The sequence below is a fragment of the Phodopus roborovskii genome, unplaced genomic scaffold (assembly GCF_943737965.1).
Source record: "Phodopus roborovskii unplaced genomic scaffold, PHOROB, whole genome shotgun sequence".
Taxonomy (NCBI): Eukaryota; Metazoa; Chordata; class Mammalia; order Rodentia; family Cricetidae; genus Phodopus; species Phodopus roborovskii.
This window is the reverse complement of record NW_026126602.1, coordinates 9,184,157-9,210,145: the sequence shown is the minus strand read 5'-3', so window position 1 is coordinate 9,210,145 and position 25,989 is coordinate 9,184,157. Positions and strand designations below refer to the sequence as shown.

General features: G+C 34.6%; 1 protein-coding gene across 1 annotated transcript in view; it reads right to left on the bottom strand.

Moving 5' to 3' along the window:
• The window catches only part of Dnajc1 (DnaJ heat shock protein family (Hsp40) member C1), a 151,227-nt gene that overhangs the window by 82,776 nt on the left and 42,462 nt on the right, over positions 1 to 25,989 (bottom strand). The window contains exons 2-6 of the mRNA XM_051205672.1: positions 9,171 to 9,272; positions 8,670 to 8,716; positions 2,187 to 2,352; positions 1,272 to 1,369; positions 86 to 179 (exon numbers count right to left, since the gene is read on the bottom strand). Of these exons, the coding sequence (XP_051061629.1) occupies positions 86 to 179; positions 1,272 to 1,369; positions 2,187 to 2,352; positions 8,670 to 8,716; positions 9,171 to 9,272 (507 nt within the window). The remainder of the gene's footprint in view (positions 1 to 85; positions 180 to 1,271; positions 1,370 to 2,186; positions 2,353 to 8,669; positions 8,717 to 9,170; positions 9,273 to 25,989) is intronic.

The following is a 25,989-nucleotide window of genomic DNA, read 5'->3' as shown; positions in this document are numbered from 1 at the left end:
TCAAATAGCAGACATGGTCATAAATTGTTTCATGAATAATTAAAAATGAAAGCATCTAACATTCTATGAAAGGAGTACATTTTACCTGGATTAGATGAGGCAATGCTTTTAGTGTAAGGCAAAACCAAATTCCCAGTTTACATGGAAGCAAATCATGCCACTGTGGTTTTACTAGCAATCTAAAAGAGGGAGAAATCAAGTAACAAATCAGAAAAATAGACAAAATTGAGAAAAAGAACATTTTATGCAATTATTAAATCTCTTTTAATTGTCAATTTAAATTAAAAAATAAAGTTTTCAATGACATATTTATGATAATCTGACTTAAAAAGTACAAGAATCCAATTTATAAAATTTTGGGGAAAGAGGTTTATAATCAAGTTATAAAAAAAAAAGACACAAAACCTAATTAATTGGAGGGGAGGGTTTGGGAGAGATCTGTTCAAAATACATCATATAAATGTGTGAAATTCTCAATTAAAAAAAAAAACACAAGATGAATTCTTAGACCTTATGATTACTCCAGCTATAAAAGACTAGTCATTGTCAAAGTGCTCCCAAGTGCTGACATTGCTACCAATATGGCAACATAAACAAACTATAAAGCATAAAAGTAAATGACATTTGCACTTTGTTGAAGCATTACTCTCTGATGTCATCATGACAGCAGACAAGCAGAGGACAGGCAGCGGCCGTGGTGCACGCCTTTAGTCCCAGAGACAGAGGCAGGCGGATCTCTGAGTTTGAGGCCATTATCGTTTACAAAGTGAGTCCCAGGATAGCCAGAGATACACAGAGAAACCATGTCTTGAAAAACAAAACAAGCAAAAAAGAAGACAAGCAGAATGGTCTTTGAATCTCTATCCCATATTGATTCAATTCCTGCCCTGCTGTGTGAACTAAACCCTTTATTACTGTTATGAACCAATGAAAGAAATGTGGTATCTTTTTTAGTGTTCTGCTATCACTCACTTCCTCTCTATTTATTGTCAATTATGAACAGAGACAGATTATTCTGGTAGCACTCTGTTTCTAAAGTTCAGTAGAAATATTTCAAACTGCAAACTACAATAGTATTAACAAAAGGTTAATACTATTTAGATATAACTGAACACTTCATAAGAAAACTTTCAAGAATTTTGCTTAGAATTTGTCTTGTAAATTATGGCACATTCATGTCTATACCTAAGACGGATGTGACAGCATATCTGAAGCAGACAACACATGAAGCAGAACCCTATTAAAGTATATACTATTTTGTGCATTCCTACCTTTCATTTTTTTCAGAAGCACCAAGTTTTGCTGCATCCATACTCTTGCTTCCTGTCTTCTTCTTCTTTTCTCTCTTTTTTCTACCAAGCAGCTCATCCTTACCATGAAAAGAAAGACAGTAACTGATTGTGTTTAACATGTATACCTCAGGTGCTATAAAGATTCTTTCATCAAGAGAAAACACTAGAACATTTATGCAAATGTGTAGGGTCCAACATGATCAAGTAAAATCATCAGTCTTTCACAATAACTTGTTGCCATGGTATCCAGCCTTACAGACACATGAAATTCAACATTGTCAGTCATTTGCATGCCCATAGCATTCAAAGTTTTCTAGGAAGAGAAAGCATTCAACTTACTTTCCATTATTCATGCACCTTTCATGAATAGTGCTACTTAAAAAAGAGTGTGTAAATGGTAATTTATGAATGTTTATAATTATTTATAGCACACAAATAAAAGTCATAGCAGAATAAGCTATATTGCATATTAGACTGAGAAAGTGTAATAAATCCTTTAACAAACTGATCCCTGAAGTCAAAATATATATCCACTTTAAATCTTACTTCATGTTTTTAAAGTAAATATATTATACAAGAAGTCTGTGACAAAAATTTCTCATCAATTACATTAAGAAAAATCCTACTTAGAAGGTGATAATTAGAAAAATATGGCCCCACTTTACCAAGTTTTATTATAAACCCAAATGCTGTGTTTTTTTTTTAGAAGATTTAGAAATATTCATGTGTTTTCCTTGGCATAAAAATGAATCAAAAAGTAACTAGTGACAGTACAACTATTAGAATACAGAGAACATGTTGAAAAATAGAAACTTCCATCGATGAGAAATAAATGACTAGAATTCTATATAAAATAAAGGAAGCTAGGCCATTTGATTTATCACCAACACTTACCAGTTGTTTCTCCAGGTAGATTGACCAAACCACAGCATAATGACCCACTGTGAGAATAATGAACAGGAGCAATGCCAGCTCAGCGTTGCTCATTTTTCTCACTCGCCTGTAGTAGAATACTGGCTGTCGCCAATCGGGAAGTCCATTGATCAGAATATCATCATACCTGCGGTAGCAAATATAACAGTTTTTTTTTTTTTTTATGGAGAGTTTAATATAGCAAAACTAAAGCAAAGCTAAAAAAAATCCAAACAAACCAAAAAAAAAACACAAAAAAAAAAAAAAAAAAACAAAAAACAACTTCATCTGCACCTATATTTAAAAAGAAAACAAAATTCTCTCAGAGAGGTAACAACTGTAGTTTCCCAGCATTGCAGTGTCTAGTAAAATCAAAGCATGGTTACATGGCTTCAGCAACTGTCTTCAGGAAGGTCCACAGTATTAATGCACTGGACACCAGATCTCATGATTTACAGCTCCCAGTTATATAACCAGAGGGACATGTATACTTGTCTACACTGTATGTAGAAAATTCTTTGCCACAGAACCAGTAACAAAAGCTAGCCTCTCACAGAGGAAATAAAATCAAATCAGACCTATTTAAATTATATATTATTTGAATGAATTATACATTAATTGAATCAAGCTCAGTATACATTTATTTATACTTTTATTTCTACCCTCATGACAACAGTAGTTGAATATCTATATACATAATTTTATTAAAGCTTCTTAATGACATAAATAAAATGAGCACCCATGATTTTGCAGGGCTCGTGTTTAATAACAAAAAGATCTCAAATTAGAGAAGGGCATGAAAATAACAAATGTATGTCAGAGTTCACAATAAAACAGCTTATTTGTAAACCCTTAAGTAGTAATTTCCTCATTTGTGGCTTTTGCTGGAAGGGAAGAACATTAATACATAACAGTTTTCCTTATAGATTTAAATAATCATTCTTGGTACTATCAGGCTAAAAATTCAACTAAACTAAAATTTATTCTCAGTTACTGAGCAAACATTTTTAAGGCTAAAAATAAGGAGTAACTTTGATTGTGAAACTCAAAATAATCACACGCACTGTATGCTCAATACGCACAACCTGTTAATCTTAACTGAACACAACTCATTAAATATTCTAATCACACTATTTCTGGAATTAAACCTCCACTGAAAGGCCTAATTTGGTGCAACACATTGACCAAAATATTTTAATTAAAAATATTCTGAGTTAGTCGCAGGCCTAATTACAGGAATAGAAATAGGACCTATATTGTCAGGCAGGTCAGCGGAGCTCAGTAGTAGGTTTTTCTCAAGTAAATTGACCGATCTAGGAATAATAGCGCAGCTGCTAAACTGCCAGTCTTGACATGGAAATCAATTTAAATGCAACAACTGCAGTGGCTACTTTGATAGTTATTAAATTGATACCTTGGAGATATGCTAAAAATATAAAGCAGAAGGTTTATTATAGAAAACTTTTTTCAGTAGAAAAACGTTGGTTATTAATGCAAATTATAATTTATTAGTCAGTCTTTAAAAACCCAACTTTTAAATCAACTTTGATTATTAATACAACTAGATCAGAGTATCTGAGTAGTAAATAAAAGGATATTTACAAAAGTCAAATTTCAATATGATTTTGTGGTGGCAGGGTCAGGCAGTTTGGTGTTAAATACTCTCCTTTTCCAGCATTTGTGCCATTCCTTAAGTATTATCTTCACGATATAATATTATGGTGTCCTAGAAAATGTATTCTGTCTTCAGAATTTTATGTTTCAAATCTATCTTTTACAAACTGGTTAATTTAGACCCAGGTAAAAGGGTTTCATTCAGTTAGTATGCCAGAATATTACAATACTCAAATGAGGTCCAGTGACCATTAGGTCTCACATTTATTCTGAATTCTGTTCTATATCATATTTTCTGAGAAGAAATAAAGGTTAATGAAAAAAATCACTATTTTCAGAAATATCTCCACTGAAGTAACTTCTAAAGGGTATGGTTTCAATAAAAAATATTTGAGAATGTGTTGTTGGTTCCTTATTAGCATTAACTAGTACAAATATTAAGTCTGCTTTGGACCTAAAGTGTAGTAGAAGAAAATACAGCTGCGCTCAAAACTGACTCTTTTATCAAATATCTCATCACTGCCACTGGGAAAATCTACTATTTTTCTATCACTCATATAAATTGTGTTTGGTGTACAACCAAATTCAAATGAACAGAATACATGAAACAGCAGATATTTACTCGGCTGTGTCTGCCACTCTGAAAAAGTGTCCAGGGATTAAGCGTATAGTCAATGCTCTATTGATTTTACTCCAATGAACATTATGGCTCACACAATTAGCCATTTGGAAGGAAGATAGCTTCTATTATAGTTCACTTTTTAGAATGTATATTGTTAAAATATAAACTACTACCTTCCTGATGGGACACTGAAAAGACAAATATACTTCTTAAAATATACACAGACACTCATAAGTTATTTAAAGAAAAAATGTGTTGACAGCACAAAATTTACAACACTCTATTATGTGTTCCCATATTTAAACACAACGCTTAAACACTCTGTACCTGAGATGGATACAAACTATTCTCAAGTCTGCATTTAAACTAGATTAAGAATGTACAAATGAATAAATGTGTTACAAGTTAGACAGAAGCAAATCTCTATCTTAAACAATCAGTAACACACACAAATAAAAGCTGACACAGAATCACAAAGGCATTTCTTAAAATTTAAAACACTAATTGATCAGTCCCACATATCCAACATATGGTCTAATGCACATTTGCTTTATTTGATTTTCTTCAATACACATGATAAACATAAAATAACAATTCCACACTAGAATTGCAATTCATCACACACCTGTCTCCTCAAAATACTGAAGAACAAATTTAAAATAATTTTAAACTATCAGCAGAAAATAAATGAAAATCTGAATAGTAAAACATGAATAATTCTAGCATTTGACAAAATTGAAGTGAATTTCCTATTATACAGAATATGATTTTTTTTTAGTTTAAAATAACATAATTTCCATTTTAGGTCAGATTTTTAAACCTTCCAGCAAAACTCAGTTGTATAGAGATTATAAACAATAAATAGCACTAAATTAACAGCTCTTAACTAATTTCATGTGTGTATGTATCTATTTGGCAAACCTATTGTGGTACAGAGCATTTTACATAATGCTTTCATGTCATAACAGCTAGCTTTAATTTAGGGAAAGTCAAATTAGATTTCTTATTTTCAGATTTGAACAGACCTATAATGAAAGTTATTGTAATGCATTTATAAAGTTTTAGTAGACTTAAAGTTAATGCCACATTTTAACCTGCATTTGTACATGAGACATGATTTTCTTTGGTGAATTAAAAAATATTTTAAGCTTTACTAACATAGTAATACAACAAAGGCGAATTTAAATCACATAGTTGGATTAACAGAAATACTAGTTTGCCAGGTGAGCAGGCACATGCCTTTAATCCCAGCACTCTAGAGGCAGGCAGATCTGTGAGTTCAAGGCCAGCCTGGAGTACACAGCAAGTTTGAGTACAGCCAGAGCTACATACAGTAAACTTGTCTCAAAAACAAACACAAAGAAACAAAAATACAAAAAGCAAGAAAGGAAGAAAAAAAAGGAAGGAAGGAAAGAAAGAAAAGGGGAAATATTTAAATTTATAATACATTTAAAACAAAAGTATGCATGTTAATATTAACTAAGTTCAATCTAGTGTACAGGTAGTAAATCACTTTCAGAAATTTAGATAAAATCATTGGGAACTTGTGTAGAAATTTATGTTGGATCATAGGCTGCTGGTCCTTCAAATGACCAAATTTGTATGGAGTTCAGAGAAGAATTCTGTGCTAGGAATCCTTACACTCACCAGGAAAATCAGTCAATTTCATGCTATAATCTATGCCTTTGGGGAATGGGCAAGTTAAAAGTTTTCAAATACTGCTCTAGGAATCTACCTAAGAATGAAACTCATGTTGATACAAGGACTTTCATGAAAATGTTCAAAGCATCTTCAAAACAAGTCAAATGGTGAATAAACAAAATTATCCACACAATAGAATGGTACTCAAAATAAACAAGAATAAAGTACTAGAATATAGTACCGTATGCATAAAATTCAAAAAACATTATGTGACAGATCATATACTTCATATTTTTGTTATTATGAAATGAAAAGAAAATACAAATTGATAAAAACACTGAACAGATAAATCTGTGATTGCCTAGGGCTGGAACTCAAAGCAGGAACTGCATACATATGAGCTTGGGATACATCTTTTTTAAGGATGAAAATGTTTAAAGACTGGGTTGTGCAGAGAGAATGTCCAACTCTGCACAGTTATTACACATCATTGGATTGCACACTTATAGCAGGTGATTTTCATGATATGCAACTTACACCTAAATGAAGCCACTACAAAAGAAAATAAAATCTGTCTTTTTCTGAAGAAAAGGCTATTTCATTTGTTAACATATTTATTGCATTTCTCTTTCCTACCAAATTTAAAAAAATGCATCTAATTTCAATAAAAACATCATTACATGTCTGGAGAACAAACAACAAACATTTCTATGACAACTTTTCAAATTGTTCATGCCTAGGTTATTCTCTTACACTTGCTCAATAATTATTTATGATAAACAATTGTGTCAACAAAATTTATTTTGTGAGAGTTAATATGAGATGGTCTTTTAGAAGATGCTCTTTACTTTGTAAGGAATCAGGAACTTACTGAAGAAAAAGATCTGTACATTTTTCTTTCTCCTATATGTCTAAATGCTCACAGGTCACTTGGCCTCAGGCACAAGCTTTAGAGGAGTGATTCTCATCTTGATTAGTTAAGACTTTTGCCTCAAGGAAAACCAGTTACCAAAGAGTTACTTGTGCCTCAAGGGGAAATACTACACATGTTTGTATAACTGTCAGGTCCATTTTTTTTTTTTTTAAATACTAACAGTAAAGTCAATGCAGAGGCGACTATTGCTAAAGAGATTATGTTAGATGTTAACACAAAAACAATGCACAGGTAAGAAGTGATTTGCTGTGCAAAGACAGAAATGATTTTATTAATTAAAAGAAGTTATCATAAAGTTTATTGACTTCTAAGAGAATAACCAAAGACAAAATTTGATGGCAAAGATATTGGAAGAATAAAGTTAGCTATCTTTACAACACATTCTTGAAGTGTGAAGCAAAACTAGGGGTTCACTAAAGAAAATCTACTGGAGTAAGTGTACAGAGGAACCAAGCTTCTTCAGCAGGACAGACTACGTAAACTAGAGGAATGTCTAGACCAGTGCCAGGCAGTTCTTGTTATAGATCAAAGGACTTCAGAAGAGTACCTGAATCCCATGCTTTACAACCTGACCAACTGTGGTATTCAAATGAACAGCTAAGATCCAGGAAGGGCAGCTAACATTTTAGGGTGTAGAATTATTCCAAATACATTTGAAGAAATGTCACATAATGTAATTCTGGGGTTTATGTGTTAGCCACATAAATGTTATCAGGTATTTATGCTTGCATTAGCTTAAATCTCAAATATGTGGGTATCTTCTTTAAGATAATACTATCAAGTTTCCAAAGCTGTCCACTACTGTCTCATGAAAGCAACTAGTTGGACTCCAACCAGCAGTATTATTGTTTGTTGTTCAAAGACTACAGAGCTCAGAATAAAACAAACAAAAAGGCAGTTTATTTCACCTGCAATAACTTTTTTGAGTTTTTGTTGTATGTGTCCAAAGGAATAATTTAAAATGTGTTTTGTCCTACGGGTCTGATTGTAAGATCTCCAAGGACCTCACACTGGATCCACGTTCCACGGATTCTAGAGCAGAGGAAAGGCCTGTGATCTCCTGAGTCACTGACACTATAAACCACTAGAGTTTATCACTGCTCTTCTGAAGGGGCGAGATAGGTCTGTGTGAGGGACTGCCTCTACTCTAAGGTTACAGACATGCCATCACTGGAGAAGACTTGGGGAAGAAGGCATAACAAATGTGAGAAAAGAGGGGCTTTAAAAAAAAAAAACAAAAAACAAAAAACTCACATCTACAGTTCATGACTTAAATGATAATCTCAAACACTTAACAAGTGGTCATAAGGGAGGTGGGTCCACAGAATACAGAGAAGAGTTGTTTATGATATAGTGCAAAGAATGAGCAATTCGGCTGAAATCAAGTACTCCTGATTGTTTTCCAGGGCATAAACATCAATATCAAAAATCTATTCTGATGAAGCAAAACTTGCTAACTTTCTGACTCATGATCCTAGTCTGTGAGTTGTGAATCAACCTAGGAAACAGGTTCAAAAGAAATGAGGCCTTTTCTACACAAGAATGTAAAATAATGCATTTCTGGAAACAAACAAATAAAAGCCCTAATCCTAACCTAAATAGTTGTAGCATGAAACTTGCCCATCCAAACTCAAAAGCACAAATGAGCACTCACCTCTGCCTTCTTTCATCATCCTTTAAAACTTCATAAATGGCCACCAACTAAAACAGAAGCATTACTTTAAAATATAAATACTTTCAACTGTAAGACATCATATAGGAGGATGAAAGCTCTATAACGCACATGCACAAAACCCCATGTGCCCATCTATGCAATAAACAGTAAAAATCCAATTACAAGTAACATTAGGTTTTTGGAAGCAATTTTTTAAAAAACTGATATTAAAATGAATTGTTGTGAAAGGTGTAAAAGTAATAGTTTACCTTAAAAATATTTTAAGAGTAAGAGCATAATTTAGATAAGAAAATCATAACCATGACCCTCCAACAACTAAGAAACTCTAATTTACACAAAATAGTACATTAACAACAAATAAAAATCTAAATGTTATAATTTAAATTTCAGGTTCAAATGAAAATATTCTATGTGTAAGTTAAATTTCTAGCATAAGCATTTAATACAACTGTTACTATACTAAAATTGTATTTCACTTACTTGTCTAAACTGAGTTTCTGCATTTTCATCTTTATTCTTGTCTGGATGTAAGGTCAGTGAAAGCTTACGATATGCTTTTCTGATGTCTGCAGATGAAGCATCCTGGGTTGGCAGGGGGAAGGGAAAACACAAAGCAAACTTTGTCAGAAAGAGAAATTCCCAGAACCTTGTTAAGATCTGAGAAGACAGCCAACCAAGTGCAGGACCCCAGGCAATGTAATTTGAGCAATCAGTCTCACAACCACACTATGCAGCTAGCCTGACCCACATGACTGAACAATTATTCAATCTAAATTGGTTCTCCTCTTAACTTTCATTACAATACAGTCATTTAAAGAAGATGGTATTTGGCAAAACTTCCAACACTTGCCTCCCTAAAATTAACCAATAAATCTTTTCCATTAATTAAGATATAAAAAGAGACAAATTAAAAATTAATGTATCTGTGTGCCATCAAAAAACTTTATTGAGAACCTTAAAACCAGTTTCTGAAGCTCAAGCTTATTTTTATATAATTATTTATACAGAAGTAACCATCCAGCAACAACTTATGAAACCCAATTTCACATATCAAAAATGTTTATTTGAAGGGAGTTAATTTGAATTACCCAAACAGTTGTAATTACAAACAGTTATGTCCTTTAAAGGGTATTTCCACCATTCTATAGTCTTCCCATTCTGGTTTGTAGAAAAAAACTTGGTCATTATTCATGCATTATGAAAACAGTTTAAAAATATACAAGGTCACAGTAGTTCAGTGCTTCAGATGGATTAGGAAGGTTTTAAAATAATAGTAAGTTTGTTTGCACAGATAAAATAAGAAAACATCATTTACATATCTAGAATAAACACACCAAAGTTCAAAACTTCATTTCTACTATATTTAAGAACAGATTCTTGAGACGAGTAATAGTAAAGCAACTTATTCCATTTTATCTGATAGCTATTTGTTCAATTAATTACTAAAACGCTCAAATTTTACTGAAAACTCAACCAACACAAAAAATCTATATACCAAGGGCCAAATAATCGTTAAAGAAACAGATCTGGAGAAAAAGAAAAAAAGACAATTAGTCTGTCAAAGTTTTCCTTTATAAGTGATTATTTTTTCTGTCAGTGTATATGTATAAGGAGTACTTACTGCTTCAGGCTAGTATGCTGCCCTCGGTGCAATACATCTATGACTTACAGAACTCCCGGCAGCTATAAAACCAACAAAGTAAATCTTGCAGGTAATATGTATTATTTTATTTTAAATTAGATGACAGGTAATACATGAAAGAAAGGGGTTATTTAATGGAAATGTGTGATATTTAAATATAATTATATTAATACTGTATGAGAGAAAAAAAGCAGATGTTTAAATAAAATATGAGTTTATATATTTTCATTATAAAATCACATAAATCATATAATATCTGACTTAAAAACAAAAATGACCAAAGATATTTCCTTGTTTCTGGTCTTGTCTGACCGAATGTTCTGCCACAGTATGCTTCCCAAATATAAATACAGCCAGACCATTCTGTCTCAACACCTCCAAGAGTTTTAATTATCTTTGTCAAGTGTTTTCCCATCTCTTTGTTTAGCTTTGTCTTTCAACCTTGCTGGACTACCCTGCTGGTCTCCCACATAATTACACTTTGGGGTGCAGCTCAGCACCTGTGTTCTTGTTTTACTAGGTCACAAAGCCAGACAATTCTCTCCTAAGGAGCTGGCCTCTCAGGCTGCACACATAGAAGACTTTCCTCTTGAGAACCTGCCCAGCACGGTCTCTTACCAATAATGTCTACCATAAATGGGTATGGCTTTTTCTATCTAAAGAGACAACCTCTGGACAAGCTGTACCCTGGGGCAACATGCATTTATTTCATGTGAGGAATTTAATCAGTCTTACTTTTAGCTACATACAAACCTACTGTGTAAGTATATTATTATTGGGCCCATTCTACAAGTAAGTAAGGCAGGGAAAAGCTAAGTAACATGTTCAAAATTATACTGTCTACACAAAGATGAAGACAGAATTCAACACACACAAAATACTACTTTTAGATCACAGTTATGTTGGCTGTTTTACTTAAAATTTAATTTGCAGGGCTACAGAGATTAATAAGTACACTGACAGCTCTTCCAGAGGACGTGGGTTCAATTCTCAGCACCCACATAGCAGCTCACAACTGTATATAACTCTGGTTTCAGGGGATCTGACACCTTTGTACCAATGCAAATAAAGTTAAATAAACTATTTTTAAAATTTTAATTTTCAGATTTGTAATTTGTAAGCTTAAATTTGTAAAGGAAGGACACTTTGGCAAGTAACCATTACCATCTTATTAATTTGAGAAATCCACAAAACCATAAGGTGAGTATGTCTCATGAAGTTCTGTTTCTTCCTCCTACAGTTACTGGTATTTGAGATGAGGTCTCACTATGTCTTCAACCTCCTGGGCTCGTGATCATCCTGCCTTGGTCCCTGAGCTGGGAATATAGGCACACATCAACCAGCACCAAGTTACTTTATGAAGTTTTTTAAAGGTAAAGCCTCAGATCTGTGCTGTCTTCTCTAATGCCTGTTAAATCACATTTCTATTAAAGATGTGAATTTAGAACATTCATCTACTAAATTCAGCAAAAGATCATTTAAAATCTCTTTGGCTTATATAGAAAAAAACTTGTTAGGGAGTAGGGTGAGATGACCATTGTTGATATCAAGAGATGCACTACATTAATTTTTCCATGATTCTATTACTTCTAAATGTGATGTAGTTCACTAGCAGACAAAATATGAATTATCTTAACACTTAGATAACCTCTGTAATGAAGAGACATATTGTCACCCTTAACATTTTTTTTAATGTCATATATGCTTCTCAAAATGGAATACTGTGATGAATACAGTGAAAAGGCAGGATAGAGAACTCCAAGTGCTGCCCCACCCCAGAAACAGTGAATAACTGGCAAAACTGTTAAAATAAACTTTATCTGAACCCTGGAAACCAGTTAAAACTTATGGCAACCAGGCAGGCATTTAAGATTAAATGAAGCTGATTCTCAGGAAGTGCTCTGAAGGCAAGAAAAGGCACAGCTGACCTTGTTCTCAAAGAGTTATGGTTGTTTTCACCTGTTTGTCTACTCTGGTATTTTGAAGACTTTCCTTAAAACAAACATACAAAAAAAAAAAAATCAAGTTTAGAACTATAAAACTGTACAGACATTTGTCAAGAACATTTAAAGGTGGCCAGTGAAGTGTTCTGTAGTTAAAGGCCCTTAAGACCAAATCTGATAAACCTGATTTTGACTCCTGGAACCCACATGATAGAAGGAGAGAACAAACTCCTTAAAATTTCCTCTGGCCTCCACAAGGATGCTGCAGCCCTTTCCTCAAATGCTGACAGTTACTGTTCAAACTGGACAAACAGGACACAAAAAAGGCAACTGACAAACTTTGCCAAGGCAAGGTAAGACAGTCCTTCAAAATTCCCTGCTTCACAGAAAAGTTTGTCAGATAAGCTAAGTCTGTAGGCCAGAATTGGATGTCCCAACATTACAGAGGACTGTTCAGACAGCCTAATGTCCCTGTTAATAGGTAACATTTCATCCTTCTGGGGTCTTTGATGGAATTAAAGACTAAATAGTTAAACATAGTTTTCCTTAATTATTATAGAAAACAAATTAGTTATAAAACTTTAGACTCACCAAGATAAGATAGATAATCGAGTACTTTCTCTAAAGTTGTCAAATACAAATGGACTGGATATTGTAACTAATTCTTAATAACTATTTTGTTATATAGTTTTACTATGTTAAGGTTAAAGCCTTCCTTTAAATTAGAAAAACAGGAGAAATGCTGTGGAATATTCCTGTACACTGTGTAAATTATGCTCTGATTGGTTAATAAAGAGCTGACAAGCTGGTAGGTGGGCAGTTAGGTGGGAAAGCCAAACTGAGAATGATGGTAAAAAGGGCAGAGTCAGGAGAGCCACAAGTCAGTTGCCCAGGAAGCAAGACACGCTACAGGACAGGTGAAGCCACAAGCCACATGGCAATACAAAGATGAATAGAAATGTGCTAATTTAAATAGAAGAGCTAGTAAGAAGCCTGAGCTATCAACTGAGAATTTATAATCCATATTCAGCTTCTGAGTTGGTTATTTGGAACTGGGCAGTTGAGACAGGAAACATCCGTTTACACTAAATAATAGTAGAGGAGTAAAAACACAAATGCTGAAATTAATGAAACAGAAAGTGGGCAAGGGCATTTTGTACTAAGCATGAAGTGTCTTATCTCAGAAATAGAACAGTAACTGAGAAAGACTCTAGACTCCCTTCCCTTGATTTTCGCTTCTCTATTCAGCAGCACAGGCCAAAAACCTAATAACAAAACTAAATTCACTTATATTCTTCAGGTGTTTATGTAATTCACTAGTCATTCAAATTCCGAGATCTAGCCTACATCACCTATTCTTGCCCATCTATGGATGTATAGTCTCTTCCAAATACCATGGCTTTGAAATTAGATAAAATCATGTTCATTTCATCTCCCTTCTACTCCAGCAATATTCAAAGGAATCTCTTACAATGTGGGAAACACTTGTGTCTACATTGTCTGATATTCTTACAGTTTGGATATGAGTTGTCCCCTCAAAAGTCTCATGTGTTGAAGGCTTGGTCCCTAGCTGGTAGATCATGAAGATGACTTAATATATCTATCCTTTGATGAGTTCACAGCTAAATGGTTACTAGAAGTTGGAGCCTTAATTGGAGGCAGTACGTCTGTAGTGGTGGATTTTGTAAAAACTATTTCTCTTCCTGGGCTCTTTATTTCTGTTTCCTACCATTCATGAGTTTTGCACAATCACAAGCTCCCTGCCATAAGTTTTCCCTCATTGAAACCTACCAGCAAGGGAGCTGACTCCATTTAAAAGGTGGGAAAGGTTTATTTTAGCTTAAATTCAATTGTTACTCAAAAATACTTTGTCACAACACAAAGCTGATTAGTCCAAATGGCCATGGAGCACTTGAGGTCATGTACAGCAGCTCCAAGATGAGACTTCAAATTTTATTTGACTTAAATTTTAATACTTACACATTGTTAGTGGCTACTAGTATAATTGGTCTATTTCTAGAGTGCCTTCTCATGTTACAGAAGAAAAACTACATATGAGTTAGGTTTAGCCAATCACATGCACTTTGGTACAGAATGAACACATGACAAAGAACAGTTATTTATTTGTTCATCATACATTTATTTATTTATTGCTGGGGACTAAATGTAGCTACACCACTGAACTACATTCCTAGCCCAAAGACCACTACTGACAGAAACAAGGTTGCTGGCCTTCCTATAACAATGTTAGCAAAAGTCCTATTATTCAACCAAGGTGTTGGTCATTCCCTTGTATGGGGTAAAGTGTGGTTTTAGAAAGGGTAAATGCCACAGTGCTAACTGATTACATGAATTTCTTTTTGCAGAATTCATAACAACACAGGGGAGAGACACTGAGTAAGTCTAGGGTAATCATACAGGAGACAAAATTGCACCATTTCAGGAAATGGCAATGAACCTGTCTCGAAAGTCTCTAAGAAGAAAAACTACATGTGATTTAGAGTCTGAAAAAAATCTATGTGAATTTTGCATACATAATATATTTGTCAAATGCACTCAGTGATACAGGAATAAAATTAAACAAAAAAAATTCTTGTAACTTGTTGGTTTCAAACAAGGATACATGTTGATACTGGTAAAAACACAAAAAGAATGAAAAATGAAGATATGCTGGTATCATTTAGAGATGGGAAATGTTAACATAATTTTAGAAGGGCAAAGGCCATGAATGTGCCAAAGAGGTGGTGTTCTGAAAATAGTCAAGTGGAAATGTGAATTTAACATCTGGCTACAATAATTTTAAGCTCAAAGAAGTCTGCCATGAAGAAAAGTCAAATGTCAGGTATGATTAAAATAACTTAAAGTACATAGTATAGCCATGCATGATGATGCATGCCTTTAATCCCAGCACTAGGCAGGCAGAGGCAGGTGGATCTCTGAGTTAGAGGACAGACTAATCTACATAAGCAAGTTCAAGGACAGCCAGAACCACAGAGAAACCCTGTCTCTAAAAATGATACAAAGAAAAAAAGGAGTTCTAGTATATAGTGGTAATATACATAGGCTTAAAATAAGCTTTTAACAATGTCAAGTATTTGCTACAAGAGCAAAGACGACAAAAAAAGAAAAATTCAGAATGGTAGGTATAACATCAGAAAAGTATGTGGTTTCATTTCAGCAATGAAAGAAGAGTCAACACTATCAGCACTAAGGACAGGTTAAATGAGCACTGAAACCTATCACCCACTCTGATGACTGTGGTGGAGACCTATCTAATACAGGAATGGGTATAAATGCTGAAAAACTAACTGAACTAAAATTTAGGGGATTTGTATTTTTCTGAATAATTTATTTTTTCATCTCAATAAAAAGTTTACTTTTAAACACTATGTATTGGCAGATTTGACTTTCCAAATGATATTCTCAGAAAGATGGCAATAATCCAATAGTTAATGAAATGTATAATGTCAATATCTAAGCAACCTCTCTTAAATAAAATAAAATAAAAATAAAATAAAAAGCTTCAAAAAACCCACTGCATGCAAACTAAAGAAAATGTTCCTGTAACTAGCTCTGTTCCAGGTTAGTCTTCCCCCTTTCCTTTAGCCTGAAAAAAAACAACCAACCAACCAACCAAACAAACAAAAAAACCCTCAAAAACCAACAAAAGAAAAAAAGATGAAGGGGGGGGTGAAGGAGGGAGGGAGGGAGGGAGCGAAAGAGGGAAAGAGGGAAGAAAGAAAGGAAGGAAGCCTAGTTTCACACTTCCCAGCAGAGAAACTGCCTGGTGTGCTAAAGGCCTACTACATTCTTCCCTCCTGGCTCTGGTTAGTTTTATGACAGTAACTAGAACAATTTACAATAGTTCTTTCCTGTTGTAGAACAGATCTAATTTATGAAATTTCAGAGGCAAGTCAGCATAAAAAATTAATAACAGAGTAGTCCACACAATGATACCATATTCTGTTTTGTGAATTTTAACAGATTGGAAAAACAGGAATTTTAGATTTCATTATGCTTATTTCCTTATCATTGTATCTGAGGATGTATTACCAATTATCCCCCACACTGAGGAAAAAATAATGCATTTCCCTTCAGTACTCCACTTGACATGCTGATCAAAATTTTAGTCAAGTTGGAAGACCTGGCCCTAAAGGAGACATCTATCTTATAACCACCAAGGCTCAGGTTATGCCCCAACCTGCGGGGCAGTCAAGGACAGACTGGGGAGCACCTAGAAGAAAATGGGGGATAAGGGATACGAAGAATGGACAGCAAAGCAATATTCTAATCAAGCTGACAAATTTTATTTTCTCAGGGGAGGCTTATAATAGGATTGTGGGCAGGGGTTTATGTGTAGCCAGGGTATGGGCACTGGCATGTAGGCAGAGTGAGAAGGTCACTGGAAGGAATGCCCTAAGTTGTTTAGCTGACCTGTAATTGGCTATAAATTGCAGCAGGAGAGATAGCCCGGAGCTATTCTTTAGCTGGCTGTGAAACTTCAAGCTTGTACCTTGGAATGTTCTGCTGAACATCCTGTTTTACTTTAAGAGGCAGTAATTTTCTATGTCAGAGACCTGAGGTTGTGAGGATGGTGATGGTCCCCAACAAGGGTACATTGTAGAAGAGGGGGATGGAAAGAAAGTAAGAGCTATAGGACACAGAAGTATGGCAAAAAAAAAAAAAAAAAAAAAAAAAAAAGTCTCTTGAACACAACATGGCCAATTACACACATGAACTCACTGTAACTGTGGTTACCTGTACAACATCTACCCAAGACTGGGCCCTTCAACACTGCATCTGGGAGGGGAAGGGGGATCATTGTGCTGGGAAAAGGGTGTCAATTTCTTCAGTACTGCAGCCACTGAAAAGTTACCCAATAAATAACATTCCACCCATGCTTATGCAAGCAGCCATAATTAAACTTAATGGATTGCACCTACAAAATAAGACAGGAAATAGGAAGGAAGCTTGACAGGAGGTAGGATTTCACCAAAAGTGGGATAAAAGATGAGTGATAGCAACAGGAACTCTCCCTCTCCTTCCCCCTCTCCCCCCCCCCCGGTGTGTGTGCATACACACACACACACATATGCACGTGTATGTACAATTAATTATTATATACATGCATAACACATCAGAGGATAAAAAACAAGATTTTAAAGGGAAAGGAATTTAGTCAAATATGTAATCCCACTTTTGCAAAAACCATAGAGGGGGCCAAATAAAGGTCACTGAATTTTAAATTCTGATTAGCTTGTTTTAAAGAATGAGTATAAAGCCTAGCTGGGTTGGGAGGCAAGTGTAACAATAGGCAAAGCAGAGAATTATGAGAAAAATTAACTGTTTTAGTGATAATTGGACAAATAAAGAGTTTAACTAGCACAAAACAATGGTAGGAAAAGTTGATACTTCAAACTTTATGAAAAAGATTTAATATACTAATACAAATAAGCAGCAGACAGCATTCAATGTTCCGAAGTAAAAACAATTAGAATAAGGCATATGCAACAGAAATTATCAAGTAGGAAGTTCTTCTAAAAACTATCCTTGTAAGTTAATGTATATACTGTCACAGAATAAAGCTATATCACATTGTAAGTTGAGCTAAAAACATGTGTAGAAGGGAGATGGAGAGATGTTAAAGAGCACTGGCTGCTCTTTCAGAAGACCTGGGTTCAATTCCCAGCATCCTTATGCTAGTTCACAATTGTCTGTAACTCCAGTTCATACCAATGCACATGAAATAAAGTTAAATTATTATTAAAAAGATGTGTAGAAAGAATCATTTACCTAAGCAAAGACTAGAGAACTTTGAATAAAACAAACCTACTCTACAATGTTTCATCATGCAAAATACAACACATTTGCAGTTAGATTATAAGTATGCTATTTATATGTTACATAAAACCTCATTTCGAAAGAAATCAGAGAAACATCACCCTTTACAATAGCCACAAGCAACATAAAGTATCTTGGTGTAACGCTTACCAAACAAGTAAAAGATCTATATAATAAGAACTTTGTGACTCTAAAGAAAGAAATTAAAGAAGATACCAGAAAATGGAAAGACCTCCCATGCTCTTGGTTAGGTAGGATAAACATAGTAAAAATGGCAATCTTACCAAAAGCAATCTACAGATTCAATGCAATCCCCATTAAAATCCCACCACAATTCTTCACCGACCTTGAAAGGATAATAATCAATTTTATATGGAAAAACAAAAGACCCAGGATAGCCAAAACAACCCTATACAATAAAAGAACTTCAGGAGGCATCACCATTCCTGACTTCAAGCTCTACTACAGAGCTATAGTTCTGAAAACAGCCTGGTATTGGCATAAAAATAGACAGGTAGACCAATGGAATCGAATTGAAAATCCTGATATTAATCCACGCACCTATGAACACCTGATTTTCGACAAAACAGCTAAAATTATACAATGGGGCAAAGACAGCATCTTCAACAAATGGTGCTGGCACAATTGGATGAGGGTGTGTAGAAGACTGCAGATAGACCCATGTCTGTCGCCATGCACAAAACTCAAGTCCAAATGGATCAAAGACCTCAACATCAATCCAGCCACATTGAACCTCTTAGAAGAGAAAGTAGGAGGTACCCTTGAACAAATTGGTATAGGAGACCGCTTCTTGAACATAACTCCAGGGGCACAGACACTGAAAGAAACAATTAATAAATGGGACCTCTTCAAACTTAGAAGCTTCTGTAAGGCAAAGGACACAGTTGACAAGACCAAACGGCAGCCCACTGACTGGGAAAAGATTTTCACTAATCCTATATCCGACAAAGGGTTGATCTCCAAAATATACAAAGAACTCAAGAAACTAGTGAACAAAACACCAAATAACCCTATTAAAAAATGGGGTACAGAACTGAAGAAAGAATTCTCAATGGAGGAAATCAAAAAGGCTGAAAGACACTTAAGAAAATGCTCCACATCCTTAGCTATCAGGGAAATGCAAATCAAAACAACTTTGAGATACCATCTTACCCCTGCCAGAATGGCTAAAATTAGAAACACCAGTGATGACTTATGTTGGAGAGGATGTGGAGAAAGTGGAACACTCCTCCACTGCTGGTGGGAGTGCAAACTCATACAGCCATTTTGGAGATCAGTATGGCGGTTCCTCAGGAAATTGGGAATTAGTTTACCACAGGACCCGGCAATCCCCCTCTTAGGCATATACCCAAAGGATTCACATCAATGCAACAAAGACATCTGTTCAACTATGTTCATAGCAGCACTATTTGTAATAGCAAGAACCTGGAAGCAACCTAGATGCCCCTCAATTGAAGAATGGTTAATGAAGATGTGGCACATCTACACAATGGAATACTACTCTGCAGAAAAAAATAATGGTATCTTAAAATTCGCAGAGTGGATGGCACTTGAAGAAACCATCCTGAATGAGGTAACCCAGTCACAAAAAGAGAAACACAGTATGTACTCACTCATATATGGATTTTAGAACTAGATCAAATGATCACCAGCCTATAATTCACATCACCAGAGGAACTAGGATACAAGTTGTATTCTAAGAGATTCATATAAAGTCCCTCACAGAACTGGGAAGGGACAAGTCCCCCAGACCTCAGGTAAAGTGGGGGAAGACAGCTAGTGGAGAGAGAAGTAGGAGAAAATGAGAGGGAGGAGAGGAAGGCATGTGCGACCAGGAGGATTGAGCCTGGTTAGGAATGGAAAATAGGAAAAAGAGAGAGAGAGAGAGGGAGAGAGAGAGAGAGAGAGACAGAGAGAGAGACAGAGAGAAAGAACATAAAAGAGGGAGCCAATATTGGTTTGAAGATAAAGTTGAACACAAAGAAAGGTCGAGGGAACTACAAGACTGCTCCCAACTAACAATCTCAGCTTCCGTGGAAAGGCTATCATAAATGCCCTTCCCGGAGAGTGAGATCAACAACTAACTTCTCCATGGAGTCCTCAACTAATGCCTGTTGAAAACAGGAGCAAACACCCATACATAAATACTGAGTCGAACTAGAACCCAGAAGCAGATGGAGAGGACAAGACCATGCGGTAGAAGTACATAGAGACAGCTTACCTGAACAAGGAGGAGCTAAGGGCCACTAGACTGATAGCTGGGAAGCCAACAGGGGACTGACTCGGACCCCCCTGAATATGGGTCTCAGTCAGAAGGTCTGAGCAGTCTAAGAGACCTCAGACAGTGGAGCCAGGATGTATCCCTGGTGCACAAAAGGACTTTGCAAACATATCCCCCATGGAGGGATAACTGCCTTATTCTAGAGATAGGAGAGAAGCCCTAGTCCCTACTTCACAGGACCTGTCAGATCTACATGACCCCAACTGGATGGCATTCCCCTACATATGGTATTGTGGTGGGGGGTTGGGAGGGGAGGGTGTTTAGAGTGCATGGGAGAGGGCAGAGAGGGCAAAAGGGAGGGAAGGAGGGAGGGAGGGCTGGAGGGGAGGGAGGGAGGTAAGGAGAGGGAACTGGGATCGACATGTAAAATAATAAATTAAAAAAAAAAAAAAAAAAAAAAAAAAAACGCTTTGACTCCAAAATTTAAGTTGAAGAACAAGTTACTGGGGAAAAGTATTTCTATTTTTGTTTCCACAGAAAATGAAAAGATGTGGATTCCTTACAGACTAATGTGGTTTGATCACACCAGACCGCCTGAAACAGAGTACAAGCTGATCCTACATTCCAAACAGCTGGACAAAACAGCCCTACAGACTACAGCTAGGATATCTGAATCTTCTTCGAATCCCCCAAGACAGCGCCCCTTACCAGCAGGAAGTAGTTTGGAAAGAACGATGCCCAAATTCCCAAATATTGTGTATAAATGTTTGTTTTCTTTTAATTGGACTTTGTTATATAAAATTAAATAAAAAAAATAAAAAAAAGAAACTAGTAACTGTCCAACAGCATAAAAAAAAAAAAAAACCTCATTTCTCTCTTTAATCATTCTAATTATCAAAGTAACCCCCCAAAATTATAGGACTAACTTACCTAATGTGGTCCTAGATGCAATCATTTTATTAAAGCAAAGAGAGAACTCAAAATATAATAGAATATAGACCACTAAATCTGAAAATGATTTAATTAACAATTCAGTCAAAAGCAAAGAAAAAGAAACTACATTCAAATACATCCAGAATTTTATTTTCAACAATCTACTCCTGGTTCTAACATATATGTGACATGGGGGAAAACTGAATCATCAATCTTAAACTAGTTAAATTTCTGCCAATTCCATTTCTGTGGTCTGTCTTGTGCTTGTTTTAATAGACAGAAATAAGTCAATGAAAATACACATCCAAAATTTAAAACTTTTAACAATTGTGGGTAAAAAAACAACAACAACAAAAAAAGGAACCCCCACGCCTGTCAGTATGTGATGTCCTACATGGCTTCTGAAAGTTGTTGGACCTCCACTTCCATACTGTGTGTACACACAGAAATGTAATACAATCAATTTCCTCTAATATAACTGAGGGCTGATGTCCTGATGGGACAAATAGAATTTCTCCAAGCTACTCTTTTTTTTTTTTTTTGAGTCTTCAGTTAGGAAGGTAGGAAAAGTGAAGTGGATGTTAGTGGCACATGTTTTAAAGAATAGACACTTTAGACTTGTCTTAAGCTCCCCATGAATGTTATCGTTATACTACAGGTCACCAAAAGAGTCTGCAGTTATAGCTTTCCCAAATCAATTCCATCAATACTGACTTTCAAATTATTATGATACTGCACTAGATGCTTCAGATTTAATTCTTTGTCGTCATTTACTTTGTTCCCAGGATTACTTTGTACAATGATTTCTGTCATCCTTCAAAAGTAATATGCAGAAGTTCAAACACATGCAACTGATAGCTTGAACACTAATGATTGCAAGTTGGTAAGGAAATGACTATTTAGTACTAGTACTTTTATTATAACGTACTCATTTGAAGCATGGCATTAGATATCTCAGAAATTAAACTATTCTTCCAAAGTAAAAACATCCTTCCACCTCAACCTATAAAAGATCTATTGCTAAATTTGCCAGTAAAGTAAACCTTTGGCTATAACTGATTAATAATCATTACTTAGAAAACAAGTTTCTTGATTAGCTAAGCTCTGAGTGAAAGTTTTACAACAACGGCATCGCCAGTTCCTCATCTGAGTAGCCCAGACTTACTCTGACTGGAACATGTATTCCTGTTTTGCAGGAACTTATGTTATGACAATATGCTAAATGCTTTCAGTAAAACCAAATTAATTTAAGGTTTGATGGCATGTTACACTGATAAAAGTTTTCTTAAAAACTTCAATGTTATATATATACACACACACACACACGTATATATAAATGTATAACAATCATTTGTATATAAGAAGTTAGCATGGCACAAACAGTACCTATGATCAGGAAGTCAGGAATTAAACTGGGCTCCTTTAACCCCTCCTTTACAAGCCCTAACAAAACCTTTAATATAAAAGAGCATACCAGACAACCTGTATCTTTTTTCTCCTTAAAAAAAAAAAAAAAAAGTATGTTGTGTATAGAGAACAAATACAAATTCACATATACCTATATGAATATATGCTAAGAAACGTAGCTAATGGGCTACATTAAATGTCAGAATATCTAAATTTAAATGTTACAATCTTAAAGCCTCTGAATAAATGCTTACAATCAAGATTTATAAACAAAATACCCAATTCTTAGGCTGATTTGCTGGTCAATTTAAATTTCACTATGTGTGCAAATTCTTACTATCCCAAATCATAATTTTATGGGTTATTATGAAGTACTACTTATAAAAAACTTTGTCATATATGACTTCTAGTGTAAAAGGGCTTAAGCTATATGGCTTTTCATGCCAAACACTGCATCTAGTAGATTAAAATTTAATATTTAAATATAGTATTTATGACATTTTATAAGAAAATAACTCAATTCATGAAGTTTATATAATTTTTTACTTACATATTACTTGTCTTCATATTTTTAGAAATGTTCAGAATATTCTAACAAACATTTCAAGCATGAGTTTTAAAAGACTAGACTACATGACATTTCAAAATGCGCATACAAATTCATTTACATTCAAATCTACATATTAAATATACATAAACTACATAATACTTTATCTTCATAAATTTACAAATCTCCATAATATTAAAAACAAAAGGATATAAAATGACTAGAAAAGATACAAGAAAATCTATAATGCTTAAAATATTTAATAATAGAGGCACATTCTGTTAATCTGAACACTTGGGAGACAGAGGCAAGTGGATTTCTGTAACTTAGAGGCCAGCCAGGTTTAAAGATAGAATTCCAGGACAGCCAGGTCTACACAAGAAACCCAGTCTTGAAAAACCAAAAACAACCAACCAAACAAGCAAACAAATAAAATTTTAAAAATCTAAGATAAGTTCTTAAACCACAAACTAAATACTCCTACTAGTATTTCAACACTGTGTTAAGATATACCAGCTTCAAGATGAGAAGATAACCATAGGGTATAAGCTGAGGGGCTGGAGAGATGACTCAGTGCTTTAGAACACTGGCTGCTGTTCTATGAGGACTCAAGTTTGAACCCACCAACCACATGGTGGCTCACAACATAACTCCAGGCCCAGGGGATCCAACAACCTCTATTGGGTCCTCACAGGTATATGGCATATGCATATGGGGCACAGGTGTGCATGTAGGCAAAATATTCTTTAATAATATACTTGTTAAAAAAGAGAAAAATAATTTTAAAAACAAGATCCAGGTTGAAATAAGCTGATTTAAGTCATGTACATATGTTTTCATAACACATGAGTTTAACACATACATAACATTGTATCTATTGAACATTTCAGTCTGTAGAACATTGAGTTTCATGAATTTACTTTTTTCATGCTGTAGTTCAACAGGTCCATTAATAAGCAGACTAAGTCAACACAGATATCAAGGTAGTATGCAAATTTTAGCAAATTTTAAACAGTAATAAAATATTATGTAGTTGACAATTTTAGAACAGATGAGTAGAAGAGTTTTTCTCTATAGTCCCTAATATTTATATTAATATTATTTCTTACTGGCAAACAATTACTTCATTACTTTCAAAGTCTCAAAATATAGATATTACATATTATTGAATAACATATGATCTTCCCTTTGTACTTTGTACCCACTTGCCTCCCATGATATGACTATTAATCTTTATTAACACAGCACTATTAATATAGAAATTTCTCCTTTGGGGATCAGCTTCGATGGATTTAGAAATGTATAATACAAATAATTCTTGTACACTACCATAGTTGCATCTGGATCCACATAAGTTTATTTGGCTACTTCATATAAAGGGTACTAACATAAAATTTATATTTAAAAGTATATTAAAATTATATCTTTCTATGAAAAACGCATGTGACTTTTACTACAGTCATGTGGTCTTCTTATAGTTATTGGATATTTAAAAAGCTAAAAGGACACAGAAGACCAAAAGTAGGAGGGTTTATTCATCTATTTAGCTTGCTTTTTTAGTTTAAAAGTCATGGTATTGTTAGAGAAACATTAGTATTTTTTATTTGTTTAGTCACAAAAATTTTAGTGAAAAAGAATGAGACATTTAAAAGGAGGGACAGACTAAGAAATAGTCTAAGAACAGTTCTATTAGAACTAAGAATAGTTCTGGGGAAGAGTCTGAAGTTGTACTGCAGAAGAAAATAAGTGTTGGAAAAGTACTCCAATAAATTTTTTAAAGAATTATTTATTTATTATGTATACAGTGTTCTGCATGCATGTATGCCTGCATGCCAGAAGAGGGCACCATTTTAGATGGTTGTGAGCCACCACGTAGTTCCTAAGAATTGAACTGAGGACCTTTGGAAGAGCAGCCAGGGCTCTTAACCTCTGATCCAGCTCTCCAGCAACAAACCAAATTGTTTTAATGTATTTTATTTTGAAAAATAAAACTAGATAGCTAAACTTTTTTTTTTAGATAGCAAAACTTTTTACAGCTGCTGTGTCTTAGTATTTTAAATATTACTGAAAACTACTCTAATAGAAAGCCAGCCAAACTTATACACAGAGTATCTAACGGGTATATGACTAGTGAAACAAGGTTAGGCAGATACATTTTAGGAATTAAAAGTGAAATGTTTTTTTGAATTCTGTTTTAACAGCAAAAGCTGTTTCAGTAATATTGTTTTCTTTTGAGATCCTGTCCCTTGTAATTTAGACTAGCTTCTAACTTATAATGTAACCCAAGCTGATCTTGAACACATGATCCTCTTGCCAGCAGCAAAGTGTTTTAGAATTTTAGGCAGGCACCACGGTTTGGGCAGTGCTTTGTGAATGCTAGGAACATACTCTACCAAATGAACTACATTGCTAGCCTCCTTTTTCTTTTTTAGTCAGTTGTTTTGACAAAATGGAAATTTACTAAGCATGTAACTGCTATAGATTTCCTTGCACTTTTATGTTCAACATCTCTTTTAAAAATGTATTAACCAGACTACATTTCAGGAATAAAAAAGAAACCAATCATTTTCAAAGTAGCATATAAAAAAATCATATACTTAACCAGATCCAAAGATTATATAAGTCAATGAATGTCTATACAGTTAGAGCAGCCATTCAAAATTAAAGCTATGGACTTCACACTTTATATTTTCACTATCAAATATATATTTTATGCACTCATGCACCATCCAAAAAAAAAATCC